Below are 24,020 nucleotides of genomic sequence, written 5' to 3'. Positions count from 1 at the left end.
TTCCTCGCCCGAAGCTCGCTTTCGTCGAGGCGTCCTTGGAAAAGATTTGCGCCCTACAACGAATGAGGGGCTGCGTTAACCAATGATGTCTCCAACTTGCTGCGAAACTCATGCCTATCCTCATGACAGAGAGCTAATGATCTACCACTAAACTTCACACCGCCGACGGTCTTATTATCGTACGGTACCTCTCATCAAGCACATGAGCATCCTCAATCTCCTCGTACCCAGTACTACACCTGTATACGACAGATTACTCAGACGTCCGATTGAGCGGATCATATGAACCCTCCATTTTCCGGAAATGCTAGGCAGCAAATGCGGAGTGTTCCATAACTTGAAGGGTTACGTTGCGAGCTGCCTTCCTCATGCGGAACAAAAAGTCCAACTCGAGCATTAACGACTGCGTACAAGAGGAAATTCTGTCGCTTTTGTACAGTAAGCTCACACGATGCATTCCTTGCAAAGCCATATCGAATGCCCTATTCTAATCATCTCCCCAAGGGCAGGTCGATCATCTTCTGGAAGATTAGTGTCATTCTAAAAGTGAAGATCGTTGCCTGTTTTTGTGTCCTGTCACGAAGCAAGTATGCACCATCTCATTTTGGGTAAGGTTCCCGCTTGCGGATCTTTGACATCGACTGGGACTTCCGCTGCTTGATTTCACGGCATTACTTTATCATGCAGCCGGGTGCAGGTGTCTTGAACATCATATGATCGGCCTTCTTACAGCACCTCCTCCAGGTCCACCAGCATGAGGACTCCGAAGCGATCAATCAGTCCCAGGCATCATAATTGTGATGCCGGACACGCTCTATTGCAATGGGCAAGGTCCCGCATTCCCTCAGCATAGGAGTAGCATCAAGCCCTCAGACCTGGGTTATGACAAACAAGTGTCTGTGCTATGATCAAAGCGCTTCTGCTTATATTAATTTCTTTACTGCAGAGTTCTGCTCGTATAGAACTAAACCTGAATCTGTGCTCTGATGCTTTCCGCGCGTCCGCAGCATTGGCAGCAGTAGTACTGATCGGCATGACCAACCCCTGCCAGCCGCGTTCCACGGCCGCTAGACATGTTCTTTGGCCCTTCCAGAAACTTGCCGCTTTCGACAGCCGGCCTCTTCGGACTATCTCCGGCGCGCAACCACGACACCTAATCATTTCTCTCATACCCCCATGCTGATCACGGATGTGCGACACTCTGTGAATTGCACAGCTGTCGCCGCACGATAACCCCCTTCCCCCTGCTGTTTGCTGCTACACTGCAACCTTGAACGGAGATGACTGACACGCCTCATCAAGCGAGACGTGCTAAGCATCTGCCGCTTGGCAGGGCGTACAGGGGTAAGAATCTCAAGTTTTCACATTCGTATGGGCGCGAGGAAAGCCGCCGGCATCTGATTATTTACCACATCCACAGTCTTTGCAACATCGCTGAGCAAGAATTTGTCAGTTGCGGGTATTCGTGACTACTGCCAATAGAAGGATAAACAGGAGCACGTGTTTATCTGCAAAAGACACGTGTAGGGTTGTCTGCATGTTCTGTTGCCCAACATGAGGCACGTTGACGGTTTCATCTGCTGCACGCAAGCAATGTTTCGACGTTATTGGCTGGGAAGTTCTATAGGAACATCACCACTCGGTACAGCTGATATCGTCCTGCATCGTGCATTGTGCCCGATGCAGAGCCACAATAAGCCTGGTGCACCGTCGTTACATGCCAACGTAAGTTCACAGCCCTCAAGCATCCATGTCGTATAAAGTCCCCTCCAAGTGTTCTATCGGCGCACCCTCCAACTTGAAGTACCCAGGCTGCAACCTCTGAAGCACACCGGTTGGATCATACGTCGCCGCAATCTTCTTCAGTCTGTTCTTGTTGTCCTGCCCATACGAAGCGATGACATCCTGGTAGACGTTCGCATAGTTCATGTACCGGTAGTCAATGTTGACTCCAGTCGCGATGGCCCTCTCCTCGACCTTCGTCTGGAACTCGCGCATAGCAGCATATACAGTCTCGTCGTCCTCTGCGTTCTCCCAGATCCACGCCTGGCTCAACAAGAGCAATGGCGCTTTTTCATCCGCGAGACCAAGCGGGTTACCGCCGTTTTTCTTCATGTTCTGAAGCATGCCTTGTGTGATCGCCTGGTAGCTGGCAGATACTCTGAGGCCGGTGGTCTGCGCTTGGGTACGCGGCGCAATATCGAAGAGGGTATCCTTGATGAAGGTCATGAACTCGACATCGAGCACGGAGGTGTGTGTCCAGATCTCATCTCTTGTGCCAGCTGGCCATGAAGCGAAACCCTCCGAGTAGTTCGAGATCGACCGGATAGAGGTGGTGTTGTAGATCGCACCCGGGATAGCGGCGAACTCGTTGAAGATCGGCGGCACAACCTTAGGCTCAGAGTACGAAACGAGGACCTGGACGATGTTGCCGAGTGCGCTTCCAGTGGCGGAGAAGGACATAATGGCGGCGGCTTTAGGATCGGAGGGCGAGTTGACACCAAGGTTGTAGTAGGCCTTAATTACCGCTGGGAAGGCGGCTTGAGTCCATCCGACGGGACCGCCCCAGATTTTGTCCATTTTAACGGCTTCGAACTTGAAGTTCGTGACCAGACCGAAGTTGTTACCTGCTATTGTCAGTATATGGCGTGGGAGAAGACAAAAAAAGGTACGAACCTCCGCCACGCAGGGCCCAGTACAGGTCTGGGTTTGATTTGGTCGATGCCTCCAATATGAGACCCCAAGCAGTGACAACCTAACACGATGTTAGCATGGTTCTGCACGACGGTGATGAAGGTGTCTTGCCGTGAAGCTGACAACGTTGTCGCAGACCCAGCCATATTGGCTAGAGAAGAGAGAAACACCGCCACCAGTGGTCAAACCGCCGACACCGATATCGCCATCTCTGCCTCCGAGCACAGCCAGTCCTTGTTTATCCACCTTTGCATAGACAGCTTGCCATTTGTTTCCGGGACCGACATCGACCGTCTCCTTGTCACCAGCGATGTTGATCTGGTTGAACTTCGCTAGCGATATCGAGACACCTAAACATGATGTCAGCATTGTTGTGTCACAAAGCGTGAATGCATAACGTACCATCTTCTATGCTTGATGCTGATGCAAACGCAGCATGTCCTCCAGATTTAGCAGCGAAGGGGCATTGCGTCAATCGAGTCAGAAGGATTGCGACCGAGACTTGCTGTGCTGACGTGGGCTCGAAGACACATTGTGGCTCGACTTCGGCTTGTTGATCAGACCAGTATGACTTTCGGAATGCTTCATATTTGGAGCTACCTGTTATGGTTTATTAGATCATTCTCTGGGTCCTCGAAAGGTATTGCAGTTATGCGTACCACGCTGATATGTCTCATCTTTGTAGGCTAGGGCCAGGGTCGTACACTAAGCCATGTGTCAGTCGTTTGGGTGTTTCGGATAGCCGGAAGAAGGATACATACCATCAAGATACATGTTGGATGTTCCGAATTTGTCCTCGTGGTTAGCCCCGCTTCCTCAAGAGCACTGAGGTCAATGCCCTGCTCGAGAAGTGCCTCCGTGGCATTGAAGTCCACTGGTTCGGCAATCTTCTCTTGCGCCCACGATAGAGGTGCGCAAAGAGCAAGACCCAAGATCGAGAGGGAGGTCCGCATCTTTGCTTCAAGATATTCGAAAAAATCCAAGAAATTGTCAGACCACCACGTATCAAAGCGAGAACTCAGATGCAACGGAACTTCCCACACGACTTTCGTTAGCAGTGAGCAAGGAGGTTGCGAGTATGAAACTCTGATGGATGAAGCGACATGTAGGTTGAAGAAGAAGGAAACGAGGCGCTGTTGGCATCAGGGGCCTGATCGGATCGAGAGCTGTCCAAAGAAATTCATCAACCTCGTGTAAAGATTCGTTAACGAAACGAGAAACTGGCCTCGAACATGGATATGCAATCTCCTCGTTCATTCGGAACCATTTCTGAGGAACTCGTCTATACCTGGACGGTGGAACCAATCAAGAGAGCTCGCAATCCAGGGTAGAGCTCACGGTGTAGGTACAGCTTGACATGGCGAGTAGACAACACTCAAGCCTCCCAACGGCGCGGAGTTGGTACCTGCAGGGACGTTTATCCTGGGGTCTTCTACCTTGCACGTACCGCGAGGCGATACGAAGCGATGTGCTAGTAGATGTGCTAAAGCGTAGGAACTTTTCCAACGGTGAGCATTGTGCCGTACTTCCAGCATCTGTTTGGATCATCGTTGTGATGCTCTCCGACATCGACGTAACAATTCCATATGACCAACATCTCATCTTTTCCATGTGATGTACGATAGAATTGAAACTACTCATCTTGCATAGTGAAGCCGTGCACGCGCTCTCTCTTGAACATTCGTAACCTCCGTGAACCGTTGCCACGCGGTGCTTTAGTCCAGATTCAGACTAGCGTGACTCTTGACGCGTTATGGTTAACTTGGCCGCGCATGGCGTGCGTGGGTGTTCAGCCATGTGCCTTCGATACTGCTGTGCCCCTTTCAGGTCAGGTCGTCGCTTACCAGACTTGTCCAGCAAGCACGCAAGTCGTTGCTTTGCGTGCCATGTTCTTTCATGACCGTCATGCATGGACACGACTTCGCTGATGGTGCCTCTCCTACACTTCTTCCAACCAAAAAAAGCTGAGCTGTCTTCAGATGGTACGAACATCAAACCATAACCCGGTAAGCTCACCAGTGTACAACCTCAATTTTGAACCCTTCTGTTTCGCACGTGGCGTCTTTCACACGTTTGATGGTTCATGTGAATGCGGGTATCGCGGTTGACTAGGATTTAGGCTGATCCTGGAAAGGTACCCCCGAACTCCGAACCCAACCCACGCAAGTGCTACAGCCTAAGATCGACGGTTGCTATTTTGCATACAAGGACCTGCTTTAGACAAAGGCTAGCATGTTCTGCACCTTCGTCAGCCTGCGCGAGATTTGCAATGCAGGCTCGGCCATGCAGAAACGACATTGGCATCTCAGGGCACTTCAAGCTATCCGAGCCACCAGTACTCTGCCGAAAGCCAGATGCTGGGACCTCGTTGCAACATGAGCAGCCCGCACCTCTTTAAGGACTGCCACCCCTGTCGATTTTGTGTTGTGTGTCAATGCTCGGCAGTTAGCTTTACTGCAAGGTCCCATGGCTCAGGGAGGCAGCGAACGCATTATTCCTGGCATACGACGTTCCAACAAGCCTTGGGAAGTGCTACATAAGCTACACCATATTCTTCCGATGGGTCCGCGGCCCTTCACGAGCCCTAGCCTGTACGGTATCCCCCCGTCCCGATCTGCCCTTATCTTGACCCACCCGCCCTGTCAGATACTTCACTTCATGCCGAACCTCTAATTCATAATCTTGAGCCTCACCGGAGTTCAAAAGTGGTACCTGTCCATCACAGAGACATGACGAGATAGCCCTTCCCCAGCATCTGTGATTGCTCACGTTGTACGGCATATTGCCTGCCATCGGCACACTCAGGACCACAGGACTGGCTGAGCTCGCAATAACCTACGCAAAAGGAAAGAGCCATCTCGCAATAACAGAACTCCTCCTCAAGGTTCAGCATTGGTACCGGCAGCAGACAGCAGTACCAACCTCGTCACCATGAAGCCCACACTCAACGAGCTCAATGGCCTCATTTGGGCGATGATAGTCCTCACGAGCATTGTCTTCCTCTCCCGAGCTGTAATTCGCTTCAGACGTCCTAATCAGACCGGTGTTGCCGCCGATTACATCCTCCTGCTCGCATACCTGTTCTTCATGGCTTGTTCCATCCTCTACCTCGCAACAATTAAGCCGATATACCGCTGGCAATCCGCAACAGCAAAGGAGATAGACATGTACCCTGAGTACCTCGCCGACCTAGTCACCATGCGCAAGGTCCTGCTCATCAACAGCTACACGCTCTGGTGTACATTGTGGTGTGTGAAGTTCGCCTTTCTGTCGCTGTATTGGAAGCTTGTGCAGCAGTTACCTATATTCATAAAGATGTGGTGGGGTGTCTTTATCTTTACTGTGTTGGTATGTTGAGATATAACTGAGTATGTACAGGGCAACGTGTGCTAACGGAACGTCACAGGCTTTCCTCTGCAACATCCCTACGCATCTGGTGTCTTGTCGCAAATTGGATTTCTTTGAGCCAGCAGGATGCCAGAGTCCGTCAGACATGACAGGGCAACTGATATCCTTGTACTACTCTTTCTCCGCTGATGTTGCGACTGATCTTGCCGGTACGCAATCCGAGCTCACACCTTCTCTATTCACCTTGACTGACGTTGTGCACCAGTGATGTTCCTCCCTCTAGCCGTCATCCGCAAATTACAGGTGACTAGACCCAAGAAAATTGGCATCGCCATCCTCTTTAGCATTGGTTGGGTCTGCATCGGTATCGCAGTTGTTCGTGTGATCAAGCTCGGTGAGGGCCAAGGACAATTCATACCCGGCTGGCTGGCACTGTGGGGCACAATCGAAGCCGCCGTCGCAGTCATGGTTGGCTGTGGGCCAGGTCTGTACGTCAGTGCAAAGGAGGCTTACAAATCGCGATCTGGGAGATCCTATGCAGGCGGTAGTGGTGTCCCAGCATCAAGCGGGAAAAAGTGGTTCAGCAACGGTGGTACCGCGAAGAGCTGGGCAAAAATGGACGATGGACTGATGAAGGGCAGCACTGGAGAGATCAAGGTTCAGTCGACGTTTGAAATGAGGGAGATGAACAGGAAAGATAGTGAGGGTGATGCTGAGCTGTTGGACCAACCTGGATGGCCGCTGGAGAGTGGCAGTGCTCATACGCAAGCAAGTCAAGTGAGTTATGGAGAAGCACACGCGGTCGACAGGAAGGAATGGAGGAGATCACCACCGGTGAAGAAGATAGTGATTGGACGAAAGCACTGAGGTGAGGCAGTTGAATGTGGACGAGCACAGAACAAGCGGACGAACCAACATTGCTACTCTCAGTATTCATCGTCCGGCATGATCAGGTTTCGTGCTCGGTGCACATCTTGCTAGGCCGAACATACCGAATGATCAAATTCACGTAAAGTTGCCAGGTCATGCATTTGCGGGGGAAAGAATAATCTGGCTGCATGAATACAGCAGTCGAGCAGCTTAGCTCATGTCGATTCTGACACCTTGCCCGTCCTCAAGATTTGTCGAGTTCAAGTCCCAGCCAGTTTCTTCCAGCTTCGAACGGACTTTCTCCCAGCTTTGCCTCACTTCCTCAAGCGAGTCAGATAGCAATTCGAGAACCTGTTGTCTCTTATTCCGTGAATATCGCGCTTGCGACTGCTGCGCCAAGAAAGCATGATAAAACGCCCGCAACTGCGTCACTGGTGTCGCATCCTTCTTCAGTGCGATTGCAACCTTGCCTCGCTCGCTGATCCACAATAAATATGCCTCACCCTCAAATATCGATATCAACGAGGACAATTGATCTGCTGCCAATTGTCTCATCGCGGTCTTGGAGCGCCCAAGCTGGCCGCCACTCCCGCCGATAGCCTCCAGAAATTCTTCAACCGAAACACCAACCTTCCACGACCGCCAAGTCGCTGTGCTTTCCCGTCTCCACAGCCTCGCAATCCATCTTCTCATCCCCAGCACACTCTCATCCCTCCCAACAACATCAACCCCAATCCCCTCTCCACCCGCACCCTCCCCAGCCACAATCCTCCCCATCACAACCCCCGCCCTCTCCCGATTCAACCCCCTCAACCGCACACTCCTAACAGCCCGATAATTCGCCCACATATGCACAGCAAGCAACACCCCCATCCAACACCACGTCGCGCCGAACCCATCAACCCGTGACACGACGAACCCGCCAATCCACATCCCCACTAGATTCACCACAGTCTCTTGGGAGCCATCCTTCGCATTCAAGTCGCCCACGCTCTCAGGGTTATCCCGCGCGAAATGAGCACTGAGTACGGCTTTACTACTCCCGCCTGCGACGCCACATATTGCGCGGAGCATTGCGCTGGTGCAGAGGACTACCACGCGCGGACTCGCTATGAACGGTGCTAGAAGCTCTAGTCTGTAGAGGCGAAGCAGAGATGTTTCGCCTCTCGAAACGAAGTCGAACATGGGTAGATAACTCAGCAGCACGCCAAACGTCCCCGGTAACGACGGCGCGAGTAGATCAAGGACGAAGGCGGCGTCATTCGCGACATCAGCGAGGAACCGGTAGAACTTCACGTCGGTGCTTATTCTTGGCGCGGCGTGGGATGCGAAGAGGATGGTTGTTAGGTTGGACAGGGTGGATTGGAGGATGGAGAGGAGGGTTGCGGCTGTTGCTGCTGTGGCGGAGTCGGGTGGGATGGTATTGGTGCTATTTGGTGTGTCGGAGGATGAGGATGGAGAGGAGGATGAGGAGATGACGTTGAGTGACTGTAGGACCGCCCGAGAGGATAGTAGACCGGCTATTGTGGACGCGAAGGCTTGGATGCTGTCGTAGAGTTGGTAGGGGGTGTAATCGGGCGTTACGGTGTGGGGGTAGCCGGTGGGGAGGAAGAGGGATTTGAGGTGGGTGAGGAGGGTGTGGTAGTAGGTGAGTAGTAATGCGTTGAAGTTGAATTGGTGTCTTTGGGCGTTGGTGTGTAGATGTATCTCTGTTGCTGCGGTTGTGCTTGGCTGTAGTGGTATCTGGTCGAGACGTGCATTCTGTTTATTGCTGCCGAGGCCTGCGTCGATTGTGCTTAAGATGTAGGTCTTTGTGGTTTGACCGGAGGTCGGGTCTATTTCTCTTAGTGTGAGCTGTTTCTTGGGCGCCATGGCTGTTGAGTTACAGGGGGCTACTGTTATTGCTTGCTACAGTAGGCGTGATCGTGCGGGTGTTACATGGTGTGGTGGGTAGAGATGTGGTCTGCTCGCCGAGGAGTAGCTAGACCGACACGTTTATGCGTTGTATATTCTCATGGGTGAAGGTGAGGAGATGTCGTTTCCATTATTGATGTGTGAATTGCTAGATGCTAGGCTGGTACATAGAGCATCTGTTTGGAGACCTGCCACTGTGAAGAGACGAATAAATCTGGTCGGCGTGCGGGAGCATCTGACTATGTGATCGATACCTATCTGAGATTCAGTGGTTGGTTACTCCGCACGATAGTACTAGCTCACAGGGAGGACACACGGCTGAATGTTTGGTGCAGAGTAGTGAATACAGACAGATATGACTAGAGTTAGCTATAGTAGGAGTTGAGGTCTTGAGCATTCTTGTCTTGGCACGTCGGGAGAATTGCGAAGAATGATATGCTTGGCTGAGGGAGGGTCAGTTCCATGCCACCAAAGTCCTCATCGGCGTAACAACCAGGCTACAATATGGTCTGTGAGACAGTATATGCGAAACGTTGATTCATAGGGTATCTTTCGTACATGTGCATAGCCCCAATATGGACCTGGGTCACTAACCATGACCTCATCCTCAAGCCCGGTGCGGCCACTTTCTGGGCAGACTGTCGACCAGCTTATGCTTGTGTCGTAGGTATGACTACAAGTGGTGAGAAACTCTCTCAGAGCCTGGACCACGGAGCTCCTGAAAGCGCCCTCATTCGAGATTGATAAGCTCTACCACAAACTCGCACCACCACTCGCAACAGCATCCATCTCTTCGTCACTCCATACCTTTTTCTGGAACCGCCTCGGCAGCTCTGAGACATCGAAGTACTCCCCCTCCTTAGGCTTGATCGGACCCAGCCTACTACCAGGTGTTCCGCCAATTGCGCCATAAGTCATCGGACCGCCCATGACGCCCGCTGCAGACTTTGAAGGCCTCGGCGCTTCCGAGCCGTTGTTGTTCTGTTGGCCGCCCAGCGGACCGTGCTGCTGTACCTTTTGTCTGTAACTTGCGAAGGATTCTGGGAGCTCGTGGGTCGGGGAGGCTGGGTGTGGTTGTGGTGTATGGTCTACTTGTTCTAACATATGTAAGTAAATGGTTTGCGCTAAGTAGAAATCAGACCTACTTGGGTGTGATCTCTTGCCCAGAAATTTGATCAAGGGCGTCCGAGCATGAGATGCTCTCAGAATAGCTGTAGGTCGCAGCATTGTGAGATATAGAGGTGTGTTGTCAGGTGGAAGTCGACTTAGGGAGCTAGGCTCCTGCTCGCCGTGGTCTATCTCCTGATATGTACCGCCGTGTCCCCGTCTATTCTTGGTGGGCTTGGTCGTCTGTGGAAAGTCTTCTCGTATCTCGTAAAGCAGCAAATTGATGGCTTGGGGTGAGTCTGGAGGATCGACCGTGGCTGACACCGGGGTCCGAAGAGCTTGCTGGAAAGAATAGAACGGGGATTGAACAGAACGTGTTATTGATACGTGTGACGAGCACTTCTACTTCAGTCGTCTTTCACCAAATATCAATGGAAGTGATCGGACAGCTGGAACCAATAACCAAATAAAGTGCAGTCGCGACCATACCGAGCATGCTTTCCAAGCTCCGAACTTGATGCCGAGCGATACCGGCCAATCATGACGCGATCTCGGCTTTGCCCGCTGTATCAGACCACCCAAACGGACAGTTCAGTCAGGTGTTTTCCATCACACCACGCTCAACTCTTTTACTCTCATTGCAAGTCTTCCACTTGAGCTGTCTCTGACATGAGCATCAGTTCTGATAGTGAACGCATACTTTGATCTCGAACGAGTCCAGTCCACAAGGATAGCAAAACGGTACGCCGTCACCAAGCTTGTTCGCACAAGCCATCGGTAGGTCGAAAATGGACGAATGAGCTTTGTCCACATTCTCACTTTTTGCTTCCTTCTCACCGCGTCCTTCTGCCCGACTCTTGCTTTCTGCAAAAGTCCATTCCGAGAGCACTAGTTTTGTTACAGCCTGCTCGCCTTGTTCAACTACTCCTTAAGGTTCCGTTATGCATGAACTGTCCTTATATGGTTCTGTACCTGCAGCACGCCATGACGGACTAGTCCAACAATTGGCAGGCGTGTGCTGTATGCAACCACAACATGTCGAGGAGGTCCACCTCGTTTTCAAGGCACGCCAACCGGCTGGCCTGGACAAGATGCAGGGCTCTGGTAGCAGTCAGGCCAATTCTCAACAGCAACAGGAAGTTCAGAAGCTGAGGACTATGTTGCAGTCCGGAGTCTACTTTGTGCAGTTGATTGGCAAAATTGGTGACCGCAGTACTATTACTGAATATAACGAAGCTTATGAAGCTGGCACAAATGGTGACGCACCTCAGCAATCGTCAGATAGCCGAAAAGTTGAATGGACCTTCGAGTTCAAAGATACTCCTGAAGCTGGGCAACAGGCAACGAACACAAGGTTGATTTCTCGCACAAATTTCGAGGACGGAGATCTGATTCCGTTCTTGAGTTTGTTGGGATATGAGTAGGTCAGTCATTTATACACAAACAGCAGTTCTGCTAATGCTTCTTAGGTACGTCCAACGATACTACGTTGAAGGCAAGAATTTCTATAGCCAGGACACGACACTCTTTCTTCATCGACTCCGGGAACTGCCAGCTCTTCAGCCTGATCAGAATCCCACAGAAATCTCACATCTCCCACCGCCAGACAAATGTCGATTGCTCGATCCTAGCGGAAGCTGGATACTAGAAGCGAGTATCGACATTGCCGATGGCAAGGCTCAAGAGCTCAGAGATAGGGCGACAAGGCAACTCATGTCCATACGAGAGACTTTGAGTCCATCTGTAAAACTTGAGAAGCCAGACCGACTAGCACTAGATACGAGGATACCAGTACGTGTCAGGCAGATATGATGACCGGGAAATGGATGAGCCACAGGCAACTTGAAGACCGACACTTGATCACCATCAGATACCCTCTGGAACCTGGTCTGGCTTTGCCTGCTCAAAGCTCACACGCCTCAGTTTCATGATGTGATCTGCCCAACCGCGGAGCCTGACAGCACATCGGTCAATATGTGGTCTTGATGATGGTCACACTCAGCTGACGGCTATGAGCAATACCACCTCGACAGGGAATTGTCAGCTTGCGGCAAACACAAACGGTATGGTGTGCAAACTCGACGGCTCCAATACGAATGTGATCATGCCGTCAAATGGCTTCTATTCTCACCACATTCTCTAGCTACATTACTGCCTAAGCACGATTTTGCCGTGCCACCGCTTGGTACGGACTGCCACTGATCGAATCGACACCGAGCTCAATCATGAGTACTGCGGCACTTCGACGAGATCCCCTCTATGGATGTATACTATGCCAAAGCAAACGTTGGGACAGGAATGCTTCGCTTCAAGCTCATATTGCGAAGGAGCACCCGCATGTTACTGACTGGAAGCACTTGTACTTCAAGTGGGGCTACAGAGTCAAGCAAGCTGATGCATCTATTGTTTACTTGGCCGACACCGAAGCCGATAAGGAGAGCCAATTGACAAACGGCAATTCCGCTCCACAAGCAAGCTCGGATGTCTTGCATGGACTTGGCACTCCCTCACAGGCAGCCGAGCAAGTGTTCACCAGCCAAGAGCAGGAACTTTCCACCATGGCCCCTGCCCATAGCCCAACTTCTGTCGTACATCGAGCGCCCCGAATAGGATGTCGCTTGTGTCAAGGCCTACACTTCGACAAATGGTATACGGTCACTAACAATAGTGATCTTGAGTCATCTCTGCAGCGCCACGCCGCTGACGTCCACCCGAGTGTCAGTAATTGGGAGACGTTGGGATACGTTTTGGCCTATAGAATTATCTTCGCAGACGGTTCGAGTATCGACAAAGTCACAGATCCCGATTCAAACACCGTTTCCACCTTCATCCAGCAAAACCCGACCATTCCGCTGCACAACTTCGCCAAACGACCACAGCCAAGTGCAATACGAGTACAAACCTCGGATATAGACAGTCCGCACATCAACACATCGAGTCACATTAGCTCAAGCCAGATACATGCTCAAGGTGCATCGTCAGACGTCGCGCATGTGCAGGGCACCTCAGACCCGCGTGTGTTCAACATACAGACAAAGCTTGGCGCGCTCGATATGAAGGTCTGGGCAGGTGAATACGGTACGCATCTTCAACAGCTTGTGCAACAGGCTTTCATTGGTCCCGCTGCTGATCACGCCCATTACCCGAGAAGCAGAGAGGACCAGTTGCTCGACATGATTGATTACCTCGTTCAGACCAGGGAATTCGTGTTGCAAGAGGAAGGAGACGGGCTCGAGGTCGTGACAAACAGATAATTGATTGGGTTCCTTTCGGATAGACAGAACATTGCTACCGTTTACAGACACACGGCGGCCTCCTGGTGGTCGTTCCAACGCTACAACCGGGCTTCTTTTACAGCGTTGACAGCAGCAACAAAGAAGGCCCAAAGCGTTGTGAACGATGTCCATTGTTCATCACCTTTGTACTTCACTCAGACCCTCCTGGGAGGCTCCCTTTACTGAACCTGAACCGCATCGTTGTCAATTGGTGCGGAGATACCACTGTCTTTCAGCGTCATGACGTACATCCCTACCAGCAATATGCTTCTCGACATCGAGTCAAATCCTGTCTCCATGGTACCAGCAACGATTCAAGGAGACCATCCCAGCTCAAAGCTGTTGGATCTGCCTGCAGAACTTCGAATTATGGTTTGGAGGTATGTTTTGGCGCCAGCAAACAATGCTATCTACGAGGCGCGTGCGGTAACCGATTCCACAGGTGACTGTACACGGACTGCATGGCTCAACCTGAGTAACGATTCCCGCTCCTTGCTGCTCGTCAACAAACGAATATCCAAAGAAGCCTGCAATACTTGGTTCGAGATGTCGAGGTTCAGCTTGAGTAACGACCTTGTGTTGAACAGATCCATATCGACTGGAGTCCGCCAGAGCATTCGACATCTGCACTTGCAAACTGATCAACTCTGGTCGTTTCCTTGCAATCTGTCTATCCCCTTCTTGAATGAGCTGACATCTTCGGACACCGCTGTCTTGAGTCTGACTGACTTTCCAGTCTTGACACGTCTGTCAGTTGACCATACTATGCTAATCCCGAGGCTTCCTGAGTTCGATGGCGGTTCAGAGGCTGACCTGGTACGATTGATATACATGACCAAATCATTCAAGTTCGACCTCAACATTATCGGGCGGGAACTCCGGACAAAGAAAACGCTTTTCACTGCTCAGCTTGACACAAGAGAAGGAAGTGTGTCATTCAATTGGCAGCCTAAAGCCACAAGGGCCGAGGCCGTGGAGCAGAGCCTGGTTTCTACATTACACCTACAACAATCGCAACCTCCAAGCCGTCAGACTCTGGCCCGGCGATCGAAGAGAAACGTCCTCAATGTACTGGTCTCTGAGAATCCACCCATTCCGCTGTTCACCGACTCTTGTATTCAGCCATGGGCGCCTGCACTCAAAACGGAAGCTCTTGAGCTCATCGAAGAGCGAGGCATCATTGAGCCGGTGATGCGGGAACGCTTCGGTAATTGCTGGGCTCAGAGATTTCCGCACAGTCTAGGAATGTGAAAGTATCTCTGCCATGTGAGTCTCGTCGATATCAAGCGTGGCTCCAAAATTTCAACGTCAGCTTCGTGATGTTCACCATCGCAGCCTTAGGAGTTGCCGCGTTATATCACGTGACATGGTGAAGTTACGAGTGCAAGTGCAGTGACAGTCACTTCGAGGGTTGAAAAACCGCATGCAGCACAAGATCACCATACATCCCTCATTCTATCTGTTTCTATTACTCCTATCTGCTATCTACCACCTTGACCTTCAACTTCTCATTGACCTACCATTCCAAATCGTTATTGTTCACACGATATGACCGCTCCAGCTGTTGTGGGCGATGAGCCTCACCCTGGTAACACCTCACGACTACTTGGTCTTCCAGCAGAGCTCCGGATCATCGTCTGGATTCATGTCTTCGACGACTCCAATGCCACTATTACCTATATGCCCGGCAATCTCTACAAGTCACCAACCTTGCAGCTACACAAGGACTTCGGATCTCGTCGAAAAGGCCGTCACCCGCACCCATTGTTCCACGTCTGTCGACAGACCTACAACGACATCCGATACATGTTCTACGATAGGACACAATTCAAGCTTGGCAGAGACATCATCAAACACTACAAGCAGCTGCCTTCGGCTTTGGCACTGCGGATCAGACATCTCGAGCTTCAAGTCAACGAGCTGGATCTATTGGATATAGTTTACCCACTGCTAGATGAGGTGCGGACGTCCACTCGAAATGCGATCGAGATCAGAAGCCTGCCAAATCTTGCCAACCTGAAATTGAATCTGGTGACGGTCCGACAAACGGGCACCATCAAGCATGAAATGATGATGAATCACCTTGTCCGATTCGTTTACTTTAGCAAGCCCTTCCACTTCGAATTTGGCATCAAGAGTCATGATCTATGGAGTCCACCTGTAATATTAACTGCTAAGATCAAGGGCGAAGATCTCTTGTTCACATACCAAGATGGACAACCACAACAGCTCTGGGAAGAAGTCTTGCGCCTCTCGTTGTGTCTTCCGACGCCAAGCAGTCCGGATTGGATTGACACAGCACTACCAGAGGGCCAAAAGAACATTCTTAGAGAACTTGTCACTCGAAATTTGAGAGGTGTCAACTCGCGTATGTACACACCAACAGCGGTGAGATTGTTGAGAAAGGAGGATCTAGAGGTGATTGAGGGACGTGGTATCATCGATGAGTCGATGAGAGGTCGCTTTGCAGAGGCATGGCGAGCGTTTTCCTTCTACTGAGCTGTTGGCGGGAGATGCGCGGCAGTTATGCAGGATGTAGTCGTACTGTAAGTGCGCATATTGCATGAAGGGCAACGGATCAAGAGTCGATGGTATCTATCGTTAGTATGCTGTGGAACTGGATATTGTGTTTCAGGACGCGGGAACAGGTTCAGGGCGAAAAGCATCGCTGGTGACACAGGCAAGAGAGATCAGACGATGGCATTATGAGTCGTAGATAGCATTGATGAAATTCAAAAGCACTTCAGACCTGCCCGCGACTGCTTCAAAATGACCCGGGTTTTGCGCCTACCCCCTATGAAAGGGGCTCCGGTAACGTATGACGTCACTTTGTTTTGCTTGTCAAAGTTTGTCAATCTGGCATGCATTTCCTTCGATGTTTCCTTTCTGCCTTGTTGAATGTTCTATTACACTTGTTGCATCATTCTCCGGCCTGTCTGGAAACTGCACCGACGCACTGGATGACATTGACTCCGTTTGTCGGAGGAACGTGACTTTAACGTGCTATCATGTTCACGCGGAAAAGCCGTCAGCAGGGCCAGTGAACTGAAAGGCATGACCGGTGATACGCAGGCAACTGCACTACTATACATATACTCAGGTGGACACCACAAGTGCAACGATGAAGATGGAGGTGCATGACTCGGCCTCGTTTTCATTCATAGTGACAAAGCACACCCATTGTTGCTCGAATGCCAAACAACGGCACATCTCGTTGTGAAGTACGATGCACTTCCGACGCGTCACCGAGGCTCAGGACCGCTTAAGATATACAGCAAGATTCGAGACTCAACAAATTCATGGTCTTCTCGCATACAAGAGCACAGCCTTACAACCCGTCGAACCCATTAACCCAAGATAACTTGACAACTCTAATCGTAGAACACCATCACAAAGTCCATAACAGTCGGCATATCCACAATGGACATTACTCAAAAACAGTCGAGACTTTTGTGTCTGCCACAAGAGCTCAGAGACATGATCTATGACCTCATTTTCGCCAATTCGCATGTCGCGATCAAGATGCCAGACATCCGAGTGTGGAACAAAACAACCTTGATCTTCCAGGAATACAGCCAAAAGACCATGCCAGGCCATCCGATACTGTACGTCTGCAAACAGATTTACGGCGAGCTGATCATGTCACATAATTCCAAGCGAGATCGATTGTGGCAGGATCCTATGTTTTCCATCGATTCGACCGCAGCCCTGACAATACTGCGTCCGCCTTTCGAGCTGACCCGCAGAATCCGCAATCTGAGCCTCGAGGACAACGAACTCGAGCAATTTGTGTTCTTTGCGCCCGAGCTTAATGCCATCCGCACATCACCACCCACAGTCGAGTTCCGGCGTCTTCCCGCGTTGCAGAAACTCACCGTGCACTGGCATCTACTTATGGGTCACAACATGTGGGCTATAGAGTGTCATCCTGGGACACTCATTAAGCTGCTCTACTTCCAGAAGCCATTCGAATTCAATCTGACAATCGTAGCTACAGAGATTGGCACACATCGGCCGCTCTTCTTGGGTTGGGTTGTCGATGACAAGATTGACTTCTGCTACACACCCGGGGTTGCAGCTAACGCTCAATGGGAGAAAGATATTTTGAACCAGCTCTGTCTGCGACCGCGACATCGACTGGTTACGGATGGGAATAATGGAGCAACAGAAGTGCCCGTATACAGCTATGGGTGGTTGTTGGATCAACTTGTTGCTAGCTCGACTAGGCGAGATTTGAGGCTGGGGCACCCTCGACAGATCCATACTCTACAGATGGGTGACTTAGAAACAATCAAGCAGCGAATTTTGATAGATCAGTCTAGGTGGAAAGTGTTTGAAGCAGCGTGGATGGCATGGTTTGGGATTACATAAGGTGCCAGCGATCGTCATGGCGGCCAGATCCAAGAGAGACTACGGGAAGGGACGTTAAGAAGGAAGCATCGCTGTGCGTCGGGGCCGTGCCTTTGGAGAACTGAAAAATATCGGAGTCCAAAAACGATGTGGGTGGCGCGAGTGGATGAATGTACTTTTCTAAAAGAATGATAATCAGTCGTTCCCACCGACTGGCAGATCTCGAGCCGCTGTCCCCAAGTGAGTGTCCTTTCCCATCGTGCTTACTATTAGGCTGCAGCTACCCTCCCAATTCAAAGTGAAAGTGCAGGCAGGTACATGCTTTGCGCTTTATCACGGCACTCAGGATCTTCACTAATGTGATACAACCATGGAAGGCTGAGGCCACGTTTCACGGTCTCCGTGACACTTGCAGTGACAGCAATCACGTCTCTTACACCATCTGCTTGTTTACCTGGCGCGCATCGATCTTGCGATGAGTTCTACCTTCGCACCTTACCATTGCACCTCTGCAATAATCATACATCCTCGAAACACGATCTTCTCAACAATCGAAGTCGCAGTACCCGCCGTTTCTTGACCGACCCACAACCGCTTCAGAGACATATAACAGCGACCGACATCAGGGAAAGCATACACAAGCATAGGTGTTTAGCAAGATGACGTTACTTGCGCTACCCGCCGAACTTCGAGTCGCAATCTGGAGATACGTCTTTAGTGACTACGCCACCATCGTCCACAGCCCTAAACACCTTGCGCACAAGAGACAGTACGACGTTGACGACGACTTTAGCGAAGACGAGGATGAACACGAATATGTCGAGTATCTATCCTACCCTGGCAAACTTGATCTCGTCCGCGTCTACCCAGAATACGTCTATCGCATATTCTCTTCTGGCAATACTCGAGCTAGATACTCTGGTCACCCTCTCTTCTACGTCAACAAGTTGATCAGTAACGAGAGCGCTGTCTATTCTATCAGACAACCACAATCAAGCTCTCATGGCCGACCAACCACATAGCCAGCGTACTACCAGAAGTCCGACCTCTGCGTGACTTGATCAGGCGACTGTCTGTCTCCGAGATCGAATTAGAAAGATTCTTCACCGAGGAAGAGGACCATTTCGTCGTTCCATCGATAATCAAGTTTCGAGGCAACGACATCACGGAGGTGAGATCCCCGACGATGCCGAACCTCGAATATTTGGAGGTACACTGCAAGATGGATCTATAAGCGCTGCTCGATGGCGTCCTCCCGCCCACTCTGTACATTCTCCTGTCCTTGATCAATCTTCGAAAGTCCTTCGAGTTCGAACTTAACATTCACGTCACTGACCACCTATTTCTTGGCAATAAACCAGCAATGACGGCTAGTTACACAGCAGGACAGATGAAGTTCTCATACGACAAAGGGGCGGAGAAATTCCCAGACGCGGAGGACGCGCTCCGTAAACTCCTTCGTTTGGATGGAGGCCCGGATTTGATTGAAGACATGTGTATCGCGAACTTCGATGATGGCGCACAGTTGCAGCGCGTCAAGGCCGAGATGAAGGATCAACGTCACTTGCACAGGATAGTTGAAGAAGATCGAGTCGGGATATTTGTGAACGCTTGGGAGGAATACAGTGCTTCGAAGAGATGGAAGTAAGCAGTCGTTTGACGCGTTTGAGAGCGGAGGTATTGTGCTTCATAGACACAGCCTGATCGACCACCGTGGTTGTGTGCAAGTGCGAGTTTGTCGGGTTGTATGAGGCGCCATGTAGCTTAGCTCCCATCCAACGCAAATCTTCTAGAGCACCAACGTATCCCAATCAAACCCATCAAAATCCAACGTATAGGGCCCCTGATCAGGGTTCCTCTCATCCATATTCTCCCAATACATCTTGATAGAATCATACACGATAGAAGCGCTCATACGTGACAATATGGGAGGCGATCGCCTCTTGTCCTCGATGTATGGCAATGCACGTAGCAACGGGCCCACCTTCCGCATAATATCGTTGTCCGTGCTGGCTGTTGTGCTCATCGCCTGGCAGACACGCTCGATGTTGTCCTCCAGTACCTCACGCTGTGTGTCATACGGACACTGCAATATTCTCGCCAGCACGAACGCGCTGTAGCACATGGCCTGCCGGACGATGTAAGGGCCGATTGAGAGGTTTGTGCCGTAGCACAGCTCGATGAGCTCGCATGCGTCTTCCTCTGCGCATTTTATTATCTCGATCAGCTCTTTCGACATGGGTATGTCGTCGAGGAGCGCGAATGACCAGATCTGTAGTCTGGCATATAGAAACGATGTTTTGACAATGTCGTTCATATTTCCTAGGTATTGTGCTTGGAGAGTGGAGAGCTGCTCGCCGCATAGCTTCATCATGTTGAGGCGGGCGTCGGGTGCAAGCAGGCCGGATGGTGTAGGACCGTTTGCGGCAATCGCTAGGCAGGACTGGCTCAATACATGGTAAATACGGCAAAGCTGGGAAAGAGTACTGTCGACTCTTGGGTGATCAAATGATTTGATTAAGTTCAGGTCAACAAGTATGCTGGATGGTACGCCAAGGTAGCTGGACTGCATTTGGTTGACCACAAAGCAGGCTAGGGATGTAGTCGACTTGATATGAGCATCTCCAGCCATTGCCTCGTGTCGATCACCGAGATGCGAATACGGCTGACTTGGCCGGTGAAGGCCAAGCTGTAGGCACATCTGGCTCGCGAGACCGATATAGAAATGCGAGGGATCTTCCTGCAGTCTGGAGATTCTGAACGGCCATACACCCAGGATCAGCAGCGCTTGGATCGTCTGGATCGACCGATTTGAGTGCAGGGTAGCTGCCACTAACGTCTTGACCTCGTTGTCGAGCTGAGATTGAACTTTCCAGCATGAAGCGGCTGCGATGATAGCCCAAAACAGCAAGGGACTGCTCGAGTAGATTTCGTCCGGGTCCCTCGTTTTTAGCTCGAAGGACAAGTGTCGATGACAACGCCTAAAGTACGTCCTGAAATGTTCGCTTACTTGCCCAATGGTCAGTTCAACATCGCCAATGCTTCTATACGCTGCCGATGATGCGCCCCGAGACACGGTGCTTTCGCTTTGCGATAGATGTGACGGTTGAGGCGGAGACTCCACATTGTCTCTGGAAGCGCTGGATAGGGGAGGGACCCAGTTGATAGGAACCGCGCTTCCTTCGAGGCTCTGTGAGACCTGGCTGAAAGACGAGTCAGCGGGTGGCGTATTTATGAGGGCTTCTCGGAGTTGTTGGATCTCCGAGGACATCTGCTGGATGCGCTTGATCTTTGAGACGCGCTTGAAAGAAGGATCAAAGACGCATGGCTGTTTGAGTGAGCGGCAGCGCGAGCAGCTACTCAGCGAACTCTCGGCCACGTCGCATCGTGCCTTCCACTGCCGACATGTGGTGCAAGCTTTCGCTCTCATTGCAGATTCTTGGGGATTGATGGCGAATTGAACCGGATTGGTCAAGCCGGGGCAGGGCAGTAGTCAGATCGCGGCATAGCAATCAACAGGCGAGAGCTTCATGGGCGGCCTCGCTGTTGCTCCGCTCCAGAGCGTGGTTCGCGTTGATGGGAGGGAACTTATACTCAGCGCGATCTGTAGTATGTCAATAAGCTCTACTAGGTGGTCAGCACAGCTTGAGCAGAGATCAGCAAGGACAATTACCCTCCATATCCCAAGGAGGGACCTCCTGTATGCATTTACACTTGTGAGGCGCAGCGGTTCCAGGGACCAACAACTTCCCCAATATTCAGCACCAAAAGAACAACTCTAACCCGCGGCCGAAACAACGAGGATGGCTACGCGGCTGCCTCATTGGCAGCTCGGTTGAAGAATTGTGTAAGGAAGGTATTCGGCATATATGAACCAATGAAATCGTACGAAGTGGATTCAAGGGGACGCGCTACGCGGCAAAAGCATGCAAAAGCACGCTAGAAGAGACGCGTATTGCGAGAATCGCAATTCTTCTGCTTCAGCTTGCGATCTCCTTTGCTTCTTGCGCATATCGCACTTCTGTTCTGATACGGTGAACTCGGATGGCGTCCAGACCTAATTATCCTGATCTGCATTATGAATCTCGCTTTCACCTCACGTGTGACCCTTCTCGGTGTCTGCTTGCTCTTTCCACCGTTGGCCTCCACGTGACCTTTACCCCGGTGTGACCAACGTTTCGGCCTTATCCTTTCCCTGACTCGTTCTCATCGTGCGAACGTCGCTGCTCGCTTTCAACGTGACTGTGCACAGAGGGTGGCACACTCACAATTCTGTCGCTATCTTGGTAGAATCATCGTGAATCATGAAGCGATTTGCGGAAGAGATGTCGCGAAGTCGGACAGTGGTCGTCTTCTGTGAACCATATAATCGCCTAGGCTCCCGAGTCGTCTAGTAGTCTCAACGTGTCGCCAAGTCCCATAGTGTTCACCTGCAGCAGTGACTTTCTGGGAAGTAAAAGGCCATAGGCAGTCACGACCAACGAATAGCAACTTTCCAAACCTCAAAGCGACGTCTCATCCAACAGCCATGTCGCCAGCCAGAACCAAGGACGAGCTGAGGATCTTCACCCCCGTTGGCCAACTAGGTCAAGGGTGGAGTGAGCAGATCTTTTGGGACACGCTAGACTCCGGAGTCGACGCAATCATCTTAGATGGGGGCTCTACTGATAGTGGTCCCGGGCGTCTTGCTCTGGGGAAGCCCAACGTCCCCAGAAGCCGCCTCGCCAGAGATATTGGTATGCTAGTCCAGGCTTGCCATACACATAATGTTCCTGCCCTTATTGGATCTGCTGGTGGGGATGGCGAGAATGCATTGGTTGATATGTGCATTGATATCGTTCAAGAAGCGGTCAAGGCCAATGGTTACCGTCCTATGAAAGTCATCAGTATCTACAGCGAAATCCCCGACGACCTCGTCCGGCAAAAGCTCAAGACTGATTTGATCACTCCCTGTGGGACGGCCGTGCCTCAGCTTACGGAGCATGAGATTACGACGAGCACTCGGATTGTCGCTCAGATGGGACTAGAACCGTTCCTGAAGGCAATGCAGGACAACCCTGGCTTTGATATTATTGTCGGCGGTCGAGCATTTGACCCATCGCCCTACGCTGCATTCTGCCTATACCATGGATTCGAAGATATGGGTGAGTCTGGCGCTGAATTCCTCTAGTGGAAGCCCTCAAGCACCTTACATTCCATAGCCGGCATTTACTGACAAGCAAAACAATCACAGGAGTCAATTATGCTATGGGCAAGATCATGGAGTGTGGAGGAGTATGCGCACTGCCAAAATCGAGGGAATCCCTTGCAATAGTCCGTCACGATAACTTCGACATCCTTCCTTGCGATATCAAAGCGAGGTGTACCGAAGTTTCAGTCGCTGCTCATTTCTTGTACGAGAAGACCCGGCCTGACATTATCCATGGACCTGGCGGCGCACTTCTTCTCAGCGACACCACCTATGAACAGATTGATGAGCGCACCGTGCGGGTTCGGGGAGCTAAGTATAAGCCTGAGCCGGAAGGACAGTATACCGTGAAGCTGGAAGGTGCCCGCGTGAACGGATACAATACTATCGTCCTAGGAGCCATGAGAGACCCCATCCTTCTGTCTCAGCTTGATTCCTGGATTGCCTCTATCGAGGTAATGGTGGCAGAACGATGTTCTGGCATTGACTTTGAGCTGAAGATTCACAAATATGGGGTTAATGGTGTGATGGGCCCTCTTGAGCCTGACACCACTACTGTGCCAAAGGAGGTTTTCGTTGCTGTGCAAGCTAAGGCGGCGACTCAAGATGAGGCGAACGAGATCGCCAGTGCTGCTAAACTGGGTCTTACTCACATGCCCTACCCAGACCAACTGGCGACCGCTGGAAATTTTGCTTGGCCTTTCACACCTTCCGAGGTCCCCATGGGACCGCTCGCAAAGTTCTGTGTATACCACATCATGCATGAGGTGGATCGCACCGCTTTGTTCCCGATCAAAGTCATGGATTTCCATGGCAACAACTCATTTGTCGCCCAACCTCGTCCTGTAAAGACCATCCAGCCACAAACGGTCACAGACTCTGCAGGTAAAGGACTGGCCAATCCCAAGAAGTACTACCTCACGCCAAAGCCAGCCGAGGGCACCTGTTACCTTGCAGACATCGCTTCAGTCGTTCGCAGCAAAAATTCCGGCCCCTACGAGCTGACATTTGACATCTTGTTCGGGGACCAGGCGACCTACAAGAAAGTGAAGGAAACAGGTATATTGACGCGAGAGACAATTGCAAAGTTGTACCATATTGCTGACGAAGATGTCATTGCTTCGCTCTTTTGGGACCAGGCTATGGCTTACAAGGCGACTATCAGGAGACCCGCTGTGTCGGGAGGGTTCGGGGAAACGGATACTCATGGTTCGCAGCAGCATGTTCCTCTCTTGTACATAAAGATGCCATTTGGGAGAGAACGGGCTTCTTAG

General features: G+C 51.1%; 12 protein-coding genes across 12 annotated transcripts; 8 read left to right on the top strand and 4 right to left on the bottom strand.

Moving 5' to 3' along the window:
* Nucleotides 1-1,740: 1,740 nt before the first annotated feature.
* PMZ80_001413 (uncharacterized protein) lies at nt 1,741-3,647 on the bottom strand (the record flags this gene model as incomplete). The annotated part of the gene is made up of 6 exons (XM_064869857.1): nt 1,741-2,627; nt 2,677-2,755; nt 2,833-3,044; nt 3,097-3,294; nt 3,354-3,399; nt 3,456-3,647. The coding sequence occupies 6 exons, from the start codon at nt 3,645-3,647 to the stop codon at nt 1,741-1,743; spliced, it is 1,614 nt and encodes a 537-aa protein (XP_064735354.1).
* Nucleotides 3,648-5,625: 1,978 nt separating this feature from the next.
* Nucleotides 5,626-6,909, top strand: PMZ80_001412 (uncharacterized protein; the record flags this gene model as incomplete). The annotated part of the gene is made up of 3 exons (XM_064869856.1): nt 5,626-6,042; nt 6,101-6,251; nt 6,308-6,909. The coding sequence occupies 3 exons, from the start codon at nt 5,626-5,628 to the stop codon at nt 6,907-6,909; spliced, it is 1,170 nt and encodes a 389-aa protein (XP_064735353.1).
* Nucleotides 6,910-7,122: 213 nt separating this feature from the next.
* Nucleotides 7,123-8,784, bottom strand: PMZ80_001411 (uncharacterized protein; the record flags this gene model as incomplete). Its single annotated transcript, XM_064869855.1, has 1 exon — nt 7,123-8,784. One exon carries the CDS (start codon nt 8,782-8,784, stop codon nt 7,123-7,125), a length of 1,662 nt encoding a protein of 553 aa, XP_064735352.1.
* Nucleotides 8,785-9,576: 792 nt separating this feature from the next.
* Nucleotides 9,577-10,053, bottom strand: PMZ80_001410 (uncharacterized protein; the record flags this gene model as incomplete). Its single annotated transcript, XM_064869854.1, has 2 exons — nt 9,577-9,923; nt 9,972-10,053. The coding sequence occupies 2 exons, from the start codon at nt 10,051-10,053 to the stop codon at nt 9,577-9,579; spliced, it is 429 nt and encodes a 142-aa protein (XP_064735351.1).
* A 971-nt stretch (nt 10,054-11,024) lies between these two features.
* On the top strand, nt 11,025-11,745 carry PMZ80_001409 (uncharacterized protein; the record flags this gene model as incomplete). Its single annotated transcript, XM_064869853.1, has 2 exons — nt 11,025-11,353; nt 11,403-11,745. 2 exons carry the CDS (start codon nt 11,025-11,027, stop codon nt 11,743-11,745), a joined length of 672 nt encoding a protein of 223 aa, XP_064735350.1.
* Nucleotides 11,746-12,037: 292 nt separating this feature from the next.
* PMZ80_001408 (uncharacterized protein) lies at nt 12,038-13,187 on the top strand (the record flags this gene model as incomplete). Its single annotated transcript, XM_064869852.1, has 2 exons — nt 12,038-12,042; nt 12,230-13,187. The coding sequence occupies 2 exons, from the start codon at nt 12,038-12,040 to the stop codon at nt 13,185-13,187; spliced, it is 963 nt and encodes a 320-aa protein (XP_064735349.1).
* Nucleotides 13,188-13,472: 285 nt separating this feature from the next.
* PMZ80_001407 (uncharacterized protein) lies at nt 13,473-15,707 on the top strand (the record flags this gene model as incomplete). Its single annotated transcript, XM_064869851.1, has 2 exons — nt 13,473-14,415; nt 14,770-15,707. 2 exons carry the CDS (start codon nt 13,473-13,475, stop codon nt 15,705-15,707), a joined length of 1,881 nt encoding a protein of 626 aa, XP_064735348.1.
* Nucleotides 15,708-16,628: 921 nt separating this feature from the next.
* PMZ80_001406 (uncharacterized protein) lies at nt 16,629-17,579 on the top strand (the record flags this gene model as incomplete). Its single annotated transcript, XM_064869850.1, has 1 exon — nt 16,629-17,579. One exon carries the CDS (start codon nt 16,629-16,631, stop codon nt 17,577-17,579), a length of 951 nt encoding a protein of 316 aa, XP_064735347.1.
* A 638-nt stretch (nt 17,580-18,217) lies between these two features.
* PMZ80_001405 (uncharacterized protein) lies at nt 18,218-18,580 on the top strand (the record flags this gene model as incomplete). The annotated part of the gene is made up of 1 exon (XM_064869849.1): nt 18,218-18,580. One exon carries the CDS (start codon nt 18,218-18,220, stop codon nt 18,578-18,580), a length of 363 nt encoding a protein of 120 aa, XP_064735346.1.
* A 341-nt stretch (nt 18,581-18,921) lies between these two features.
* PMZ80_001404 (uncharacterized protein) lies at nt 18,922-19,206 on the top strand (the record flags this gene model as incomplete). The annotated part of the gene is made up of 1 exon (XM_064869848.1): nt 18,922-19,206. One exon carries the CDS (start codon nt 18,922-18,924, stop codon nt 19,204-19,206), a length of 285 nt encoding a protein of 94 aa, XP_064735345.1.
* Nucleotides 19,207-19,347: 141 nt separating this feature from the next.
* On the bottom strand, nt 19,348-20,829 carry LEU3_1 (Regulatory protein leu3; the record flags this gene model as incomplete). The annotated part of the gene is made up of 1 exon (XM_064869847.1): nt 19,348-20,829. The coding sequence occupies one exon, from the start codon at nt 20,827-20,829 to the stop codon at nt 19,348-19,350; it is 1,482 nt and encodes a 493-aa protein (XP_064735344.1).
* Nucleotides 20,830-22,086: 1,257 nt separating this feature from the next.
* PMZ80_001402 (uncharacterized protein) lies at nt 22,087-24,020 on the top strand (the record flags this gene model as incomplete). Its single annotated transcript, XM_064869846.1, has 2 exons — nt 22,087-22,702; nt 22,792-24,020. 2 exons carry the CDS (start codon nt 22,087-22,089, stop codon nt 24,018-24,020), a joined length of 1,845 nt encoding a protein of 614 aa, XP_064735343.1.

The sequence above is a fragment of the Knufia obscura genome (genome assembly GCF_036327395.1).
Source record: "Knufia obscura strain CCFEE 5817 isolate CBS 148926 chromosome Unknown scaffold_1, whole genome shotgun sequence".
In the NCBI taxonomy this organism is placed as follows: domain Eukaryota; kingdom Fungi; phylum Ascomycota; class Eurotiomycetes; order Chaetothyriales; family Trichomeriaceae; genus Knufia; species Knufia obscura.
The sequence above is the reverse complement of the archived record's forward strand: the minus strand, read 5'-3'. Positions and strand labels throughout refer to the sequence as shown.